We start from the raw sequence: 14,012 nt of genomic DNA on the forward strand, positions 1-14,012 counted from the left end.
AGGACAAAAGAAAAAAAGGGAACCGTTGGGGTTTTCTCCATCTAGTGTTCGTGCACAGGCTCGCCCCGGTATCCGACAATGTTCATGCGACCGACCATCTCGCCGACAGTGAAGAAACCAATGACCTCTGCGGCGGTGACACCGGCCAGGGCGATCTCCTTCTTGTTGGCATTGCGCACGCGAGCCAGCAGGCCCTGGGGGAGGGCAGGTTGAGGTTCTTAAGGTTGGCAGGGTTGCGGGTAGCGTTGATCAAGGGCTGAAAGTACGACTGGAAGGTGGCCAGGTTGCTGGAAGGTTTTGATGTTAGTGTGATACTCTTGGAGGACCCAATGGACAGGGTGAATGGACATACGGAGGCGTCATGTTCTGGCCACGGAAGACCAGGCGGGCGAGTGCCATGCCGACTCGTGAGTAGTAAACCGTAGGGGGAATCATGGCTGGATGGTAGATGCAGGGTCAGCGATGCACATGTTGAAAATAATGCAAAAGTGAATTTTTTTTTTCTTTTCGAAGACAGCGAGGAGGGAGGTCGACGGCCACAGGTATGAATCCAATGGGCGTCCCGCTCCTTTACTGACAGAGCACAGAGCCAGCGTGGGGAATTGGGGACAGCGAATATCCTTACAGTCAACGAAAGAGACGACCTTGCCGACTGGCCCACCGACCTTCCGCAGGGCAGACGCAGCATTGGAGACGGCAGGGCCGGCAGCGGCAGTGACCTTGGACAGACCCTCCTGGGCCTTGGAAGCCGCTGAGGAGGCCGTCTGGCTGGCCTTGGAGGCGGCCTCGGAGGTGGACGAGGCGTGTCTAACGGCGGTCCTCCGGGCCAGGAGCTGCGACTGCCGCAGCAGCAGGGCACGGGCGGGCATGGTGAGAGTGGGAAGAAGGAGTGGATATGAAGACAGCAAGCAAAAGAAGGCCCCGGGGCAGCCGCTGGTAGTCGGACAGGCAAGTCCAATGGTTCACAGAAGATGTCGTCGCAAGGGCCAGAATCTGCTTCGTTCGGGAACTTCAGGGAACGGATCGGGTCACGTGATACACATCCAGGTACTTGGGTAAACAATCTATACGACCCGTAAACAAGGAGAGACGAGAGATCAATGTAGAATGAATATACCACCAAGAAGGATAGGTATTGTCGATGCGATGCCAGACGGATGTGTCTATAGCTTCTCCATGGTACGTGCATCCCCTCCATCGTCAGTGCCAAGAACGATTGTTTGCTGGGACTGCCAATCCCTGTCGCGCAATGGCATAGCTCGAGGTCGCATCATGGAGTGACATTATAATTGAAAGAGTCCTGCATTTCTATTCGTGGGACTAAATCGGCATAACTGTTAGCTAGTCCCAGCACCCCCGACAATTACCCGTTCTCCGCATCTGCCAAGTATCAACCGGCCAAGATCTTGCTGCAGCCGAAAGTACCGCTCGGCAGGTACGGCAAGTGCAACCATTCACCTGGAGCTGCTTGCTTGCTTGCCCCAGGTTCACCCCCCGCAACTCTTCATAATTGCCCTTCTACACCCCTTCCTTCTTCACGCTCTTCCCCCGAGCACTCCACCATACCACTGCCCAGTGACACTGTGAACGCTCAACATGAAACCATCGCTGCTCTTCCTGGCTCCCCTGGTTGGCGCTGCGGTGCTGGGCGCCCGTGACGATGACCCGTCTGCAACTCAATGCCCTGGCTACCGTGCGTCAAACGTCCAGAAACACGGCCAATCCCTGACGGCAGACTTGACCCTCGCGGGTAAACCCTGCAACTCATATGGCTCTGACCTCAAGAACCTGAAGCTCCTCGTGGAGTACCAAACCGGTATGTAGCCCGAATCGAAATGGACCCAGCCGCTGATCGGGTTGCACAGATGACCGCCTGCATGTCATGGTCTACGACGCCGACGAGCAGGTCTACCAAGTGCCGGAATCGGTGTTCCCACGTCCCAGCTCGGACTCTGGTGTCAATCCCAAGAAGGCAGCTCTCCGATTTGAGTACCAGGAAGATCCCTTCTCTTTTCAAGTTGTCCGTGAAGAGGAAGTGCTGTTCGACACCTCGGGTTCCAATCTCGTCTTCCAGTCTCAGTACCTGAACCTGCGCACCTGGCTCACCAATGAACCCAATCTGTACGGGCTCGGGGAGCATACTGATTCTCTGCATCTGCCAACCACTAACTACACGCGTACTTTGTGGAGTCGGGATGCCTATGGGATTCCATCCGACACTAACCTGTATGGCAACCACCCGATCTATGTGGACCACCGTGGCGAGGCGGGCACCCACGGTGTCTTCCTGTTGAACTCCAACGGCATGGACATCAAGATCGACCAGACCGACGAGGGCAGACAGTACCTGGAGTACAACACCCTGGGTGGTGTCTTTGATTTTTACTTCATGGCGGGTCCCACCCCGAAGGATGTCAGCATGCAGTACTCTGAGATTGCTGGCACTCCTGCGATGCAGAGCTACTGGACATTTGGGGTGCGTTTTCTCTCTTGAGATTTTGTGATCGAAACTAACGGCGTCTAGTTCCACCAGTGCAGATACGGATATCGGGACGTCTATGCCGTTGCTGAGGTCGTGCTGAACTACAGCCAGGCCGCGATCCCGCTGGAGACCATGTGGACGGACATCGACTACATGGATGGCCGGAAGGTGTTTACTCTGGACCCTCAACGCTTCCCGCTTCACAAGATGCGTGAACTGGTGTCTTACTTGCATCATCACGATCAGCACTACATTGTCATGGTCGATCCGGCCGTGAGCGATAGCAGTAAGTTAACCTTGTACCAGATGGCATATTCATGCTGACCGGTGGAACAGACAATACTGCTTTCCTCCGAGGAATGGAGCAGGACATCTTCCTTCACCGCAATGACACGCTCTACCAAGGCGCTGTCTGGCCCGGCCTGGCTGTCTTCCCAGACTGGTTTAACCCGGACACTCAGGACTACTGGAATGGGGAGTTCAACGATTTTTTCAGCCCCAAGCATGGTGTCAACATTGATGGGCTATGGATTGACATGAACGAAGCTTCCAATTTCTGCCCATGGCCGTGCACCGATCCTGCCGCATTCGCTGTGTATGATAACTTGCCTCCGACGCCGCCACCAGTTCGCTCCCCTCCTTATCCGTTGCCTGGCTTCCCGCCAGATTTCCAGCCCTCATCGTCATCCTCTTCGAAGCCATCTGGAAAGAAGATGCATTCGAAGCGAGCTCAGTCTGGAAAAGGAAAGAAGACTGGCTTGCCCAACCGGGAACTCATTGATCCCCCTTATCAGATTGCGAATGCTGCCGGGTCTCTCAGCAACCTGACCATTGACACGGACATTGTCCATGCCGGTGAAGGATACGTCGAGTATGACACGCATAACCTCTATGGCACCAGTAAGCAGTCTCCCTCCCATCCGAGTCGTTCTAAACTGTTTCAGTGATGAGCGTGGCTTCCCGCGACGCTATGCAGCAGCGGAGACCATCTGTGCGACCTCTTGTCATCACACGTAGCACCTTTGCTGGAGCTGGAGCCCATGTCGGCCACTGGTAAGTGTTTACATGACTAGAAGTCATCTTCAGAGCTAATGTGCGTCTAGGCTTGGTGACAACCTCAGTACGTGGGACAAGTACCGTGTGTCGATTGCAGAGATGTTGGCCTTTGCTTCCATCTTCCAGATTCCCATGATCGGTTCCGACGTGTGCGGATTCGGTGATGACACGACCGAGCAGCTCTGTGCTCGATGGGCCATGCTTGGCGGATTCTATCCGTTCTTCCGAAACCACAACAACTACGGCAACGTCCCTCAGGAGTTTTATCAGTGGCCCACTGTGGCAGATGCGGCCCGGAAGGTGATTGATATCCGGTACCGTCTACTCGATTATCTGTACACCTCGTTCCACACGCAGACCATGACGGGCGAACCATTCCTGCAGCCACTGTTCTACCTCTACCCGAAGGACCGTAACGTCTTCACAAACGAGAGGCAATTCTTCTACGGCAATTCGCTTATGATCTCCCCCGTGACCGAAGAGAATAGCACTTCTGTCGACGCCTACTTCCCAGATGATTTGTTCTACGACTGGTTCACCGGAAAAGCCCTACGCGGCCACGGCGCAAACATCAGCCTGTCCAACATCGGCCTCACTGACATTCCCATCCACATCCGCGGCGGAAGCATCATCCCCCTGCGCAGGGAGAGTGCCATGACGACAACCAAGCTGCGTCGCCAAGGCCTGGAGATTGTCATTGCGCCTGGTCTTGACGGCACCGCTTCCGGGGAGCTGTACATGGACGATGGCGAGTCACTCAACCCGTCCCGCACGCTGGAGGTCCAGTTCTACTACACCGGCGGTAAACTGAGCATCCGGGGCCAGTTTGAATACAACCCCGACGTGGCCGTTGAGTCTGTGACGCTGTTGGGCCAGACTAGCAAGCCTCACAGTTCTCGGAGCGACGTCGAGTACAACGCCCCTCGGAATAGTGTGACCAAGAAGACGAATATTAAACTTACTGGGCCGTCCGAGGTGCATCTCTAAACGAGGTCGCGATGCGTTGAGCTGGGTTTTATCAAAGGGGAAAGTTTTGTTTCTAATATTTCGATAGTTGTTATTTGCGCATTACATCTGATTTGCATTCCCTATTGATGATCAATGGTGTGAATCATCGGTTAACTAGCATGGAGGCAGATTCTAAAATATTCACACTATTATTTGATACTTCTACAACTCTCAAAATCGGAGTTCAGCGTTTTATCAACGAAGTAATATGTAGGCCATCAATCTGGACAGTATGTATAGATAGATAGCGGATGGGGCAAAAATGACATTTTTCTGCTAACTGGATTCTCACATTAGTCAGTTTGAATAAGCTCACTAACTAATATTGTTTGCCGTAGGGACATAATAGTAGTACTTTAGGGAAAGGTGGAGAGCAAGTTCCTCGGCCCGTTAGCAAGCTTAACAAACTTTCGGGCCAATGCGTTCATCCGACCCGGTGATCGGCATCTCCCTGGTTTCTTAGACTATGCAGGAAGCATCTACCGTTTCTCACCAGAAACCCATCAATTGCACTTTGTCACTACAATGCTCGGAATTGGCATTACCGCATACTCCAAGCCGGACGGGTACCGTCTCCTGGACTTCGAAACTCCGACTGTGACCCGCCCGAAGGATGTCCTCATCCAGGTGCGCGCAGCGAGCATCAATCCCGTTGATGTGAAGAAGGCGGCAGGGATGCTCAAGATGGCGATGCAAGATGAGTATGTCTTGTTCTCTACTGAAAGAAAGAATGGTATGACCAGGACCAGCTGCTGAGGGACGAGGTATCTAGATTCCCGTATAAACTTGGATACGACTGCTCCGGCGTCGTCACCCAGATCGGGACGGAGGTAACCCGCGTCAAAGTCGGTGATGAGATATACGTGCGGATTCCAGAGAGCGATCGGGGTGAGTACACATTGGCGGAGCTCCGTGCTTGTGGAAGCGTGCTGACAGGAGACAACAACAGGGTCCTGGTGTGAGTATGCCAAATGCAGCGAGGACTTTGTCGCCTTGAAGCCGGCATCCATGTCCTTTGGCGATGCAGCCGCCCTGCCATTGGCTGCCATGACCTGTCTGCAGGCTCTGCGGCGGTATGAAGGGGATCTAGCTGGCAAGACGGTGTTTATACCCGCCGGATGTATGTCTTTGTTCTCCCTGCATATGTGTTTCGCTTCAATAACCCCAAAATAACAGTAAGCGGCACTGGTTCGTACGGCTGCCAGATCGCCAAGCACATCTTCCAGGCCGGGCGTGTGATCACGACGGTGTCGAGCAGCAAGGTCCCACGCGTGGAGGAATTGCTGGGGGCTGGTGTTGTGGATGAAAGTATGTTGTCATAACAGCTCAGTTTAGGTTGGTTCACTGATTAGTATACTCCTTTCAGTCATCGACTACACCAAGTCCGACCCGCAGAAAGTCATCCCGCGCGGCTCGGTGGATTTCATCCTCGACACCGTTGGGGTAGCCATGCCATACCTCTCGCTCCTCCGACCAGGCAGCGGGAAGGTGGTCTCCATCTCGACAATGCCCTCAGGTGACCAGATGCAGTCATCTAGCGTGATGCGCGGGTCCGGGTCATCGGGGATGCCGAGACATGTCCGGTTTGTATTGAATGCGCTGGATAGTATCCGGCGGTACCGTGCGCGGCGGTGGAAGGTCAGCTATGAGTACATGTTTCTCGAGCCGAACGGGCAGGATCTGGAAATTTTAGGTAAGGCGGCGGAGGAGGGCCACTTACGGTCCGTGGTGGGGACGGAGACTAAGTTTACGGATGTTGAGGCGGTGCGGATGGCGGCGCAGATGGTGTATAGCGGGAAGGGAGGCGTAGGCAAAGCGGTTATTCTTTTCTAAGATTTGGAGCTAGGCTAATAATAATCATAGTCAGAGGAGGGAACTAATAATAATGTTACTCCTACTGTCGCCCTTTTTTTAAAAAAAAAAAAAATTTCGGCTAGTCGTCTGACAGTAATCAGCTTCATTTGTCCCAAACTCCCATCCTACGCTATTGCGTTGTTAGCGCAGCTAAATATACCATCGGCTATGCTGACTGGGCCCTCGGACCCTGACTAGGACGGACCCCGTTAGCCCGGTTTCACCCCAAAGGGCCGCCAATAATAATCGCTCTCAGATCGCTCGCTTCCTCTTCTTTGAACACAACACGACATATGATGTCTCCGCGACAGATCGGCCGGGCGACCGACGCTGATCAGTCGATCCTACTCATCACCCACGGGGTGCAGCGTGGCGTGCAGTGTCTTAGGCATGGTTTTGTCGGTGCTTTTCTCTGTGCATCCGTCCATCCAGCCCCTTTTTAGATGTCTCGATTTTCTATTTTCTTCTCCAAGCCAAGCACCACGCCCTCCAGCCAAGGACCGCCATTGCTCGCTTCCCCCGGCGGCTCCTTCGATGTGACTCCATCCGGCCCCATTAGGCTCCACCCGATTAAGCCCAGTGTCTCAGCGCTTGCCACTCATGAACCAGGGGAGGCGTATACCCCTGCTAGTGACTAGTGTCGCCTTCTTGGCCCAATGATCCAGGAGAAAGTACAAAAAGTAGCCTCGTCGCTCCCGGCAACAACCGCCCCTGCTCTTGCTGTTGCACATCATCTGTCGTTTTTTGGGTCCACTCGTTTGCCCGTCTATATAACTTACCACTGTCGCTCCCGTCCTTTCTTCTCTATTGTGTTTATTTTCCATACTTCTCCACAATGTCCTCCATGTTCAAGTTCGCCGCGGCCGCTCTGGCTGTGGCCGCTCCTCTGGCCAATGCTCAGACCTACACCAAGTGTAACCCCCTGACAAGTAAGAAGAAACATGCCCCTCTCTCAATTATTTTTTGGTTTTCACTGGAGAATTCACGCTGACTCGCCGCACAGCGACCTGCCCGCCTGATGTTGGCTCCACGCAGTCGCACCTCAACTTCGACTTCACCCAGGCCTCGGCTCTGGATATGTGGACCACCACCGCCGGCACCGTGAACACGGGCCCCAACGGTGCCGAGTTCACCATCGCCGAGCGCGGTGATGCGCCCACCATTCAGACCTCGTTTAACATCTTCTTCGGTGAGGTTTCCGTCACCATGAAGGCCGCCTCCGGCCAAGGTATTGTCAGCAGTATCGTGCTGGAGTCGGACGACCTCGACGAGATCGACTGGGAGGCTCTGGGTGGCGACACTACCGAGATCGAAACCAACTACTTCGGCAAGGGCGAGACGGGCACCTACAACCGCTTCACGTGGGCCCCCGTCTCAACCCCCCAGGAGGAGTTCCACACCTACACCGTGAACTGGTCCAAGGAGAGCATCATCTTCTCCATTGATGGCGCCGTCGTCCGCACCCTGACCTACAGCGAGGCCTCCGGCGGCTCGCAGTACCCGCAGACCCCCATGACCGTGCGCCTTGGTGTCTGGGCTGGCGGTGACCCGGCCAACGCCCCCGGCACCATCGAGTGGGCTGGCGGCCAGACCAACTACGCTGACTGCCCCTTCACCATGTACATCAAGGAGGTCAACATCGTCAACTCCAACCCGGCCAAGTCGTACACCTACGGGGACAACTCCGGCTCGTGGGAGAGCATTCAGATCAACGGCGCCACCGGCGGTGGCTCTGACACTGGCTCTGGCTCTGGCGGCGAGACCACCACCAAGTCCACCACCACTACGACGACGACCACCACCACCACTACTACTACTAAGTCCACCAAGACCACCATGTCGACCACCACCACCTCATCTCACAGCAAGGCTACCGGCTCGTCCACCTCCCGGGGTTCCTCCTCGGGCTCCGGCTCGGCCAGCGGCACTGCGACCTCGTCCGGCGCCTCCAGCTCCGGCGGTTCTTCAAGCTCTACTGGCGCGGCCCCCGGCAGCACCCCGACCACCTCTCACAACGCCGCCGTCAACATGGTTGCGAACTACGTGGCTCCGCTCGGTCTCCTGGCCGTGCTGTCTGCATTCTTCCAGCTGTAAATCTTTTTTTAAATCATGGCTTGTTATTATAGCGCCTGCTTGCTTGCGTCTTGCTGACCGTCCCTGAGGAGGAGAAAAATACACTGGGCTGGATCCGGGACGGGGGTGTGCGATGAGGGATCATATTCTTTACTTGGATATTTTGTGTACTTTGTTGTGTCGTTCTTCACTTTCGTCTTTCTGTCTTTTTCTATCTTTTGGATGGATAGACAGATTCGTGGGAGGGTTTTGAAGGCGGCTTCCTTTCTGTGTATCTACCTCTCACTCTTGTTATCTCTCCCATGGTCGTCATACAGCGACGGATCATATCAAATACCTACAGTAGATTAATTCGATTTGCAATGCAACTGCATCCTTTTCATCATGACTGGTCTTTTAGCGTCGCCGTTTTTGCTTGTCGCTGCCGTGTAACTATGCAGGGGTATCTGCATCCCGCATCTGCATCCCGCGAGATCCATCGGAATCTACTGTGTAACCCCACAGCAATATATCTATCGATTTTGGATTTTTGCTGTGCTACTCACAGTGTAGACTTTACTCATGCTAGCGATCTAGTTAGTTATGTATGCTATTTAGTCGGGTGTATCCGGCTAGGAAAGGCAACTAGTGCGTCTTCTGTAAATCCGTCCTCTTTGTTCAAAAATATATCCTTGGTTTTACGTCTACCTTCGTTATCACTGTATCTTGTAATGAAGCAGTTCTGCTTTTGACCCGGTACATTTTTCGTGCTCCTCGGCCGAAAAAAGCAGGATATATTGTTAAAAAGTCAAAAGCTAGAGGATGGATACCCATCATTGATTACTCCGAAAGGAAAATCCTACCGACGCTAGATGAAATCAATTGAATCATATGATCCAAATTGTATCCGCATTGGCTGCTACTATTGCCCATGTGGACTCCCGGTGAGAAATCGCAATGCGTTTCCGTGGTTGTGAAGGGCGGGTCCACCGGGGGTTCCGATGGATCGGCATTGAGTTTTGGAAGCAACAGGAACCCAAAAGAAGAGAGAGATATAGAAGTGGGTTCAATTATTGATCATGAATTTGCACTTAGTAAACATCCGCTGGCTATGAAGTGGGAATCGATCGCTGAACGAGACAAGCAATAACTTCCGGACAAATCGCTGGATGACACAAACAAACTATCAAAAAAATGCCATTAGTGTATTAAAGATTAGTATCTCCCCCCAGACAGAACAGGCCATGTATCTCGCGACAGATGCTCGAGCAAGTCTTCTGCTGTCATTTGATAGCTCACTGTCGCACCGCCGTAGTATCTCTGCCGACAAGCTTGGATGAGCCACATGAATTCCTCGACCTCGCCGGGCGCGATCATCCCTGGAACTCGGACTAAGCTCCAGAATTGTAGGCGTCTGTGGGGGTCTGGAGAAAAGCAATCACTCCCGGAATATTGGGAAAGCATTCTTGGTAGTAATCTTCGACAGATTGCATCAACGCCTCTTTGTCGGCCGTTGTCCCATACGCCTAAACTTAGGGCTCTGTATATAATACTGCGAAGGTGAGAATGCGATTTAGTGTGGGGATGAGGTACTCACACATTATAAAGGTCAACATTGGATCGTAGGCCGCAGTCTTCCCTATTCATCTTAGTTAGTTTCATGCAGGCACGTGGTGAAGGGGATCTATTACCCGTAGACTTGTCGCAGGATTAAGACCGAGCCATCATGAAGACCCGACACCAGACGGGCAAAGTATGGAGACGTACTTGCTATATGTCTTTGTGATCGCTCAAGTCTTTTCAAGTCGGTCAGCCCCGTGCAGGTCGCAGACTCTCAAGCTTCAGGAACTTACACATCACCGTTGCTCATTACTAAATAATAACTCGCATTCGTTGCAACACCTGGCTGGAATCCTGGAAGGTTAATGGTTGTCCCGACCACCATATTCGGGTCCATGTATGCCATCTTGAATGGAGAATAATAAGCTGGTTCGCGAAGCGATAAATGAGCTCAACCTGTGATTTTCGGAGCTTTATACCATAGCAGCCATTTAGAGGATAGTCTTACTCAGGGAACTGTACAAAGTCCCGAGTGTTGCCCGAGTGTTGCCGCGGGCACAGCTCATAGCTTCTGGGAAATATCAGCCTCCTCGAACATTGACGCACGCACGGCGGAAATGGGCGGCAAGATTGCGGACGTGCTTGTTCAGCAAGAGCTGCAGTGGTTAATGTGGCTGACCCTTATGCACTGTTTGTCGGCATGCGCTAGAATCAGTGTATAATGGAAGCTTTAAGGGTCCGAGAGTGCAGAAAGCGTGTTACATTGGCGACTTTTAGCGTGGCACGGCTTATTATAGACAGGGGTGCAGCTTGATCTGCAATTTTTCAATGCCGGAAATTTTATCATCTGATCGATTCGCACGTTTCGTATAGTTAAAGTCACAGTTTGAGACTATGATAAACGAGTTTTCACGCCGATTATTTCTTAGGTGTCGAATTTGAAGTTTTTTACATCCCCAGCGAGCCACAGCTGTATCTGTTCCAAGGCATCCAAGTCATTACTCGGAAGTGCGGTTGTCGCTTTCTCGTCGTGCCACTGATATGTCCTCCCGATCGAACTAACATCAGTCCCGTGGGAACAGCATGACCCAAAATCAATGATCAACGCTTTATCCTTTTCGAACATGATATTCGATGGATTGATGTCATTGTGAATAATTCCCAAAGAATGGAGATGTCGGAGACCTTCCTTCACTTGGACCATCCATTCTGTCTCTTGACCTGATAAACCCCCACTTCTCTCCTCAGCAAACATCCGCTTGTTTCGGCGGCTGGGATTAAATCTTTCCATTAGAGTCTGGTCATACTTAGTAAAGTAAAGGCCGGTGATACGGCCATTTTGAACGTCACAGCCATGGTACTGGGCGATGTTGGGATGGGGTTGTTTTCTGAGAAGTTCGCAGATCCGACCTTCGTGGAGTACCTGGCTTTGAACTTGGTTCGGGCTGTCGGGGTTGTAATCCGACAACTGCGGCTGTTTAAAATACCATTTTTCGTTGACATTGCCATAAGATCGTGTGAAGGCGTTATCGTATACTGGATAGAACTAGTGCGTCGGGATCAAGTCTATGTGGTAGAAGTCGCTGGGGTGGACATCATCTTTTGAGAAATACCGCTTCTTCGATAAGCCTCGGTAGAATTGACCATCTTTTTGGTAAATGACATAGGTGAATTGAAAAGCGACTATGTCATTAGGTCTTCCAAAGTCTTCAAGATATTGAATGACTTCCATTGCAAGGGCAGAAGATCTGGGTAAGATGAAATGGCTTCAGAAGATGGACAGAAAGATTTTTCAAAACTATGGGAATAAAGAGGCTCAAATTGTATTGTAAAGAAACGCATTGTTTTTGAAACCTGCAAGATCGAGCGCTAGGTCCCCAAAGATGACAGGGATATGACCGGATCTGTATGTTGCTGGAAGCTTCGCGTGTGGCTTTCTCGGTGTCTGGGAGGGAATGCTATCCCTCACTGGTATCACTCGTTTGACATGTCCAATCCGAAGCGAAATGACTGCATGAGGCCCCTGCCACTTACATTTTGTGGCTTGTAGTCGGATCCCAGAACCTGAGCCAGAGCGGGGAAGGTGCATGAGTGCACACAGAAAACACTGATGATTTAGTCATGGTACATAAACCATCCAAAATCTCACCAAGTACCATTCTTCCCACCGTTCCGAAAACATATTTTCTCATTGACGAATCATGGAGACCACGCCGTTACCGTTTCTCCACGAAATCGAGAAACTCAAGCACCTACCGCGCACAGGATGGCTTAGAACAATGCAGCACGTCGAGAGCGTAGCAGCACATAGTTTCCGAGTTGCCATGCTGGCCTATCTCGCGCCAGTAAGTTGGTCCCTGTCTATTACATGACTCAAGCTAACTTGCATAGAATGATCTAAATTTGGACATATGCAAATGCGTAAAAATGGGCTTGTTCCATGACATAGGAGAATCGATAATTGGAGACATTCCTACATTTATCGGGTTTCCAGAAGGTGAAGAAAGCGCACACAAAACTCCCGAGGTCTCAAAATTTACTAATTCCAGCCAGACAAGAAATACAAAATGGAGCAAAATGGAGTACGATATCTCGAAAGTTTACTACAATCCTATAGTCCAGAAAAGGCTGCTGAGATGCTATCCCTGTGGGAGGAACATGAAGAAGGTAAAACACCAGAAGCCCAATGGGTACGAGAGATGGACAAGTTCGAGTGCCTTTTGCAGGCACATGAATATGAACAGCGGACTTATGGCGAAAAAAATCTCGACGAGTTCCAGGGCCAAGTGGCCAAAATTCATTCTCGGGAAGGAAAAAGGTGGGTGGAGGTATATCAACGAGAGAGAAATGCTCATCTTGCGAGACGGAAACACCGATTTCCTATAATATTACTGACAGGTTTGTTTTCTGCTAGTCAGAACAATTATCCCACATAGATGCTCATTCTTAAGAGAAATAGGAGACTCAAATGCAACTAGCAAAGTCTCGGAATATCTTTCAAAGCAATTTGCGATAACGCATATTTCCGTGGATGGAATCCTGGATGAAAAGGCTAAAGACCAAAGCTATTCTCATTCTAAAATCGTACGACTCTGTGTTGATGAGCAACTCAGCGTTCCAGTGAGCTTATTGGTTGGGTTACTTGAAGCAGAGATCGAGAATCTTGAACAGCAAAAAAAGCCGATTCTGATCTCTGGGTTCCCGAAGGATAGAGAACAACTCGATGAGTTTGAAAGAAAGGTTTGTGTAGACGTCTCCCTCGATTATTTGGAACATACCTGCTCATACAATCAGATAGATTCAAAGGTCAAATAATGTCATTTTCTTGGCCGATTTAAACAAGGATATCGCAAATGTGGAAACTGAATTGCAAACCTGGAAGGCTCCAGTTAAGGATTTTGAGGCTGATCTAGAAAGGTCAGCGGCTTATTTTGAGAAGGTAGGTCGGCATTTGCCAAAACTGGAACAAGTACTTATTGCGAATTATTCAACAGGTTACCGGCTCATATGATCAGCTTTGTGAAAGGAGCAAACAGGCGATGAGTATTTTGATTGGACATAAAAAGACGCAATAGTGCGATTTGCCAACACGTACCATTCGGAGGGAAGGCAGAATGCATACTTCCCAATGCATCCAATTTGCATAGCCATCAGTTCATGTTCTTATTTACATGGTTACAATTGTCACTAAGCATAGCATAGTAAATCATATAAGTGTGATTACCTGAAGTTGATAAGCCGATGGTGAATCACAGCGAACAGATCATGGTGTCTACGAGAAAGAATTATGTTGTAGACTTCAATCGGGTTTACAAATCACGTATACCATGCACGTCCACGTCGGCACGATCATCCTATCTTCCAAGCAGAGCCTCAACATCACCGTTGAGAAGCGGTATTAAAGCAACTCTGGCGCTAACTATCTCCGTTTCCACCTGGTGGCCCACGGGTCTGGCCTCTCGCAAGGCCTGTGCGTCCTTTTCTCCTGCCGATAAAGCGT

General features: G+C 51.1%; 5 protein-coding genes across 5 annotated transcripts; 4 read left to right on the top strand and 1 right to left on the bottom strand.

Moving 5' to 3' along the window:
- Nucleotides 1-41: 41 nt before the first annotated feature.
- N7474_004703 (F1F0 ATP synthase subunit g) lies at nucleotides 42-869 on the bottom strand (the record flags this gene model as incomplete). The annotated part of the gene is made up of 3 exons (XM_057196118.1): nucleotides 42-194; nucleotides 349-437; nucleotides 626-869. The coding sequence occupies 3 exons, from the start codon at nucleotides 867-869 to the stop codon at nucleotides 42-44; spliced, it is 486 nt and encodes a 161-aa protein (XP_057053514.1).
- A 727-nt stretch (nucleotides 870-1,596) lies between these two features.
- agdC (putative alpha-glucosidase) lies at nucleotides 1,597-4,525 on the top strand (the record flags this gene model as incomplete). The annotated part of the gene is made up of 6 exons (XM_057196119.1): nucleotides 1,597-1,816; nucleotides 1,866-2,476; nucleotides 2,525-2,768; nucleotides 2,819-3,382; nucleotides 3,427-3,535; nucleotides 3,586-4,525. The coding sequence occupies 6 exons, from the start codon at nucleotides 1,597-1,599 to the stop codon at nucleotides 4,523-4,525; spliced, it is 2,688 nt and encodes an 895-aa protein (XP_057053515.1).
- A 546-nt stretch (nucleotides 4,526-5,071) lies between these two features.
- N7474_004705 (NADP-dependent oxidoreductase) lies at nucleotides 5,072-6,379 on the top strand (the record flags this gene model as incomplete). Its single annotated transcript, XM_057196120.1, has 5 exons — nucleotides 5,072-5,247; nucleotides 5,319-5,434; nucleotides 5,496-5,666; nucleotides 5,723-5,854; nucleotides 5,913-6,379. 5 exons carry the CDS (start codon nucleotides 5,072-5,074, stop codon nucleotides 6,377-6,379), a joined length of 1,062 nt encoding a protein of 353 aa, XP_057053516.1.
- Nucleotides 6,380-7,235: 856 nt separating this feature from the next.
- Nucleotides 7,236-8,494, top strand: N7474_004706 (glycoside hydrolase family 16 protein; the record flags this gene model as incomplete). Its single annotated transcript, XM_057196121.1, has 2 exons — nucleotides 7,236-7,329; nucleotides 7,404-8,494. The coding sequence occupies 2 exons, from the start codon at nucleotides 7,236-7,238 to the stop codon at nucleotides 8,492-8,494; spliced, it is 1,185 nt and encodes a 394-aa protein (XP_057053517.1).
- A 2,135-nt stretch (nucleotides 8,495-10,629) lies between these two features.
- On the top strand, nucleotides 10,630-13,914 carry N7474_004707 (uncharacterized protein; the record flags this gene model as incomplete). Its single annotated transcript, XM_057196122.1, has 4 exons — nucleotides 10,630-10,676; nucleotides 11,324-11,450; nucleotides 12,562-12,830; nucleotides 13,809-13,914. The coding sequence occupies 4 exons, from the start codon at nucleotides 10,630-10,632 to the stop codon at nucleotides 13,912-13,914; spliced, it is 549 nt and encodes a 182-aa protein (XP_057053518.1).
- Nucleotides 13,915-14,012: the final 98 nt, after the last annotated feature.

The sequence above is a fragment of the Penicillium riverlandense genome, assembly GCF_028828495.1.
Source record: "Penicillium riverlandense strain IBT 135883 chromosome Unknown utg000003l_segment0_segment0, whole genome shotgun sequence".
Classification (NCBI taxonomy): domain Eukaryota; kingdom Fungi; phylum Ascomycota; class Eurotiomycetes; order Eurotiales; family Aspergillaceae; genus Penicillium; species Penicillium riverlandense.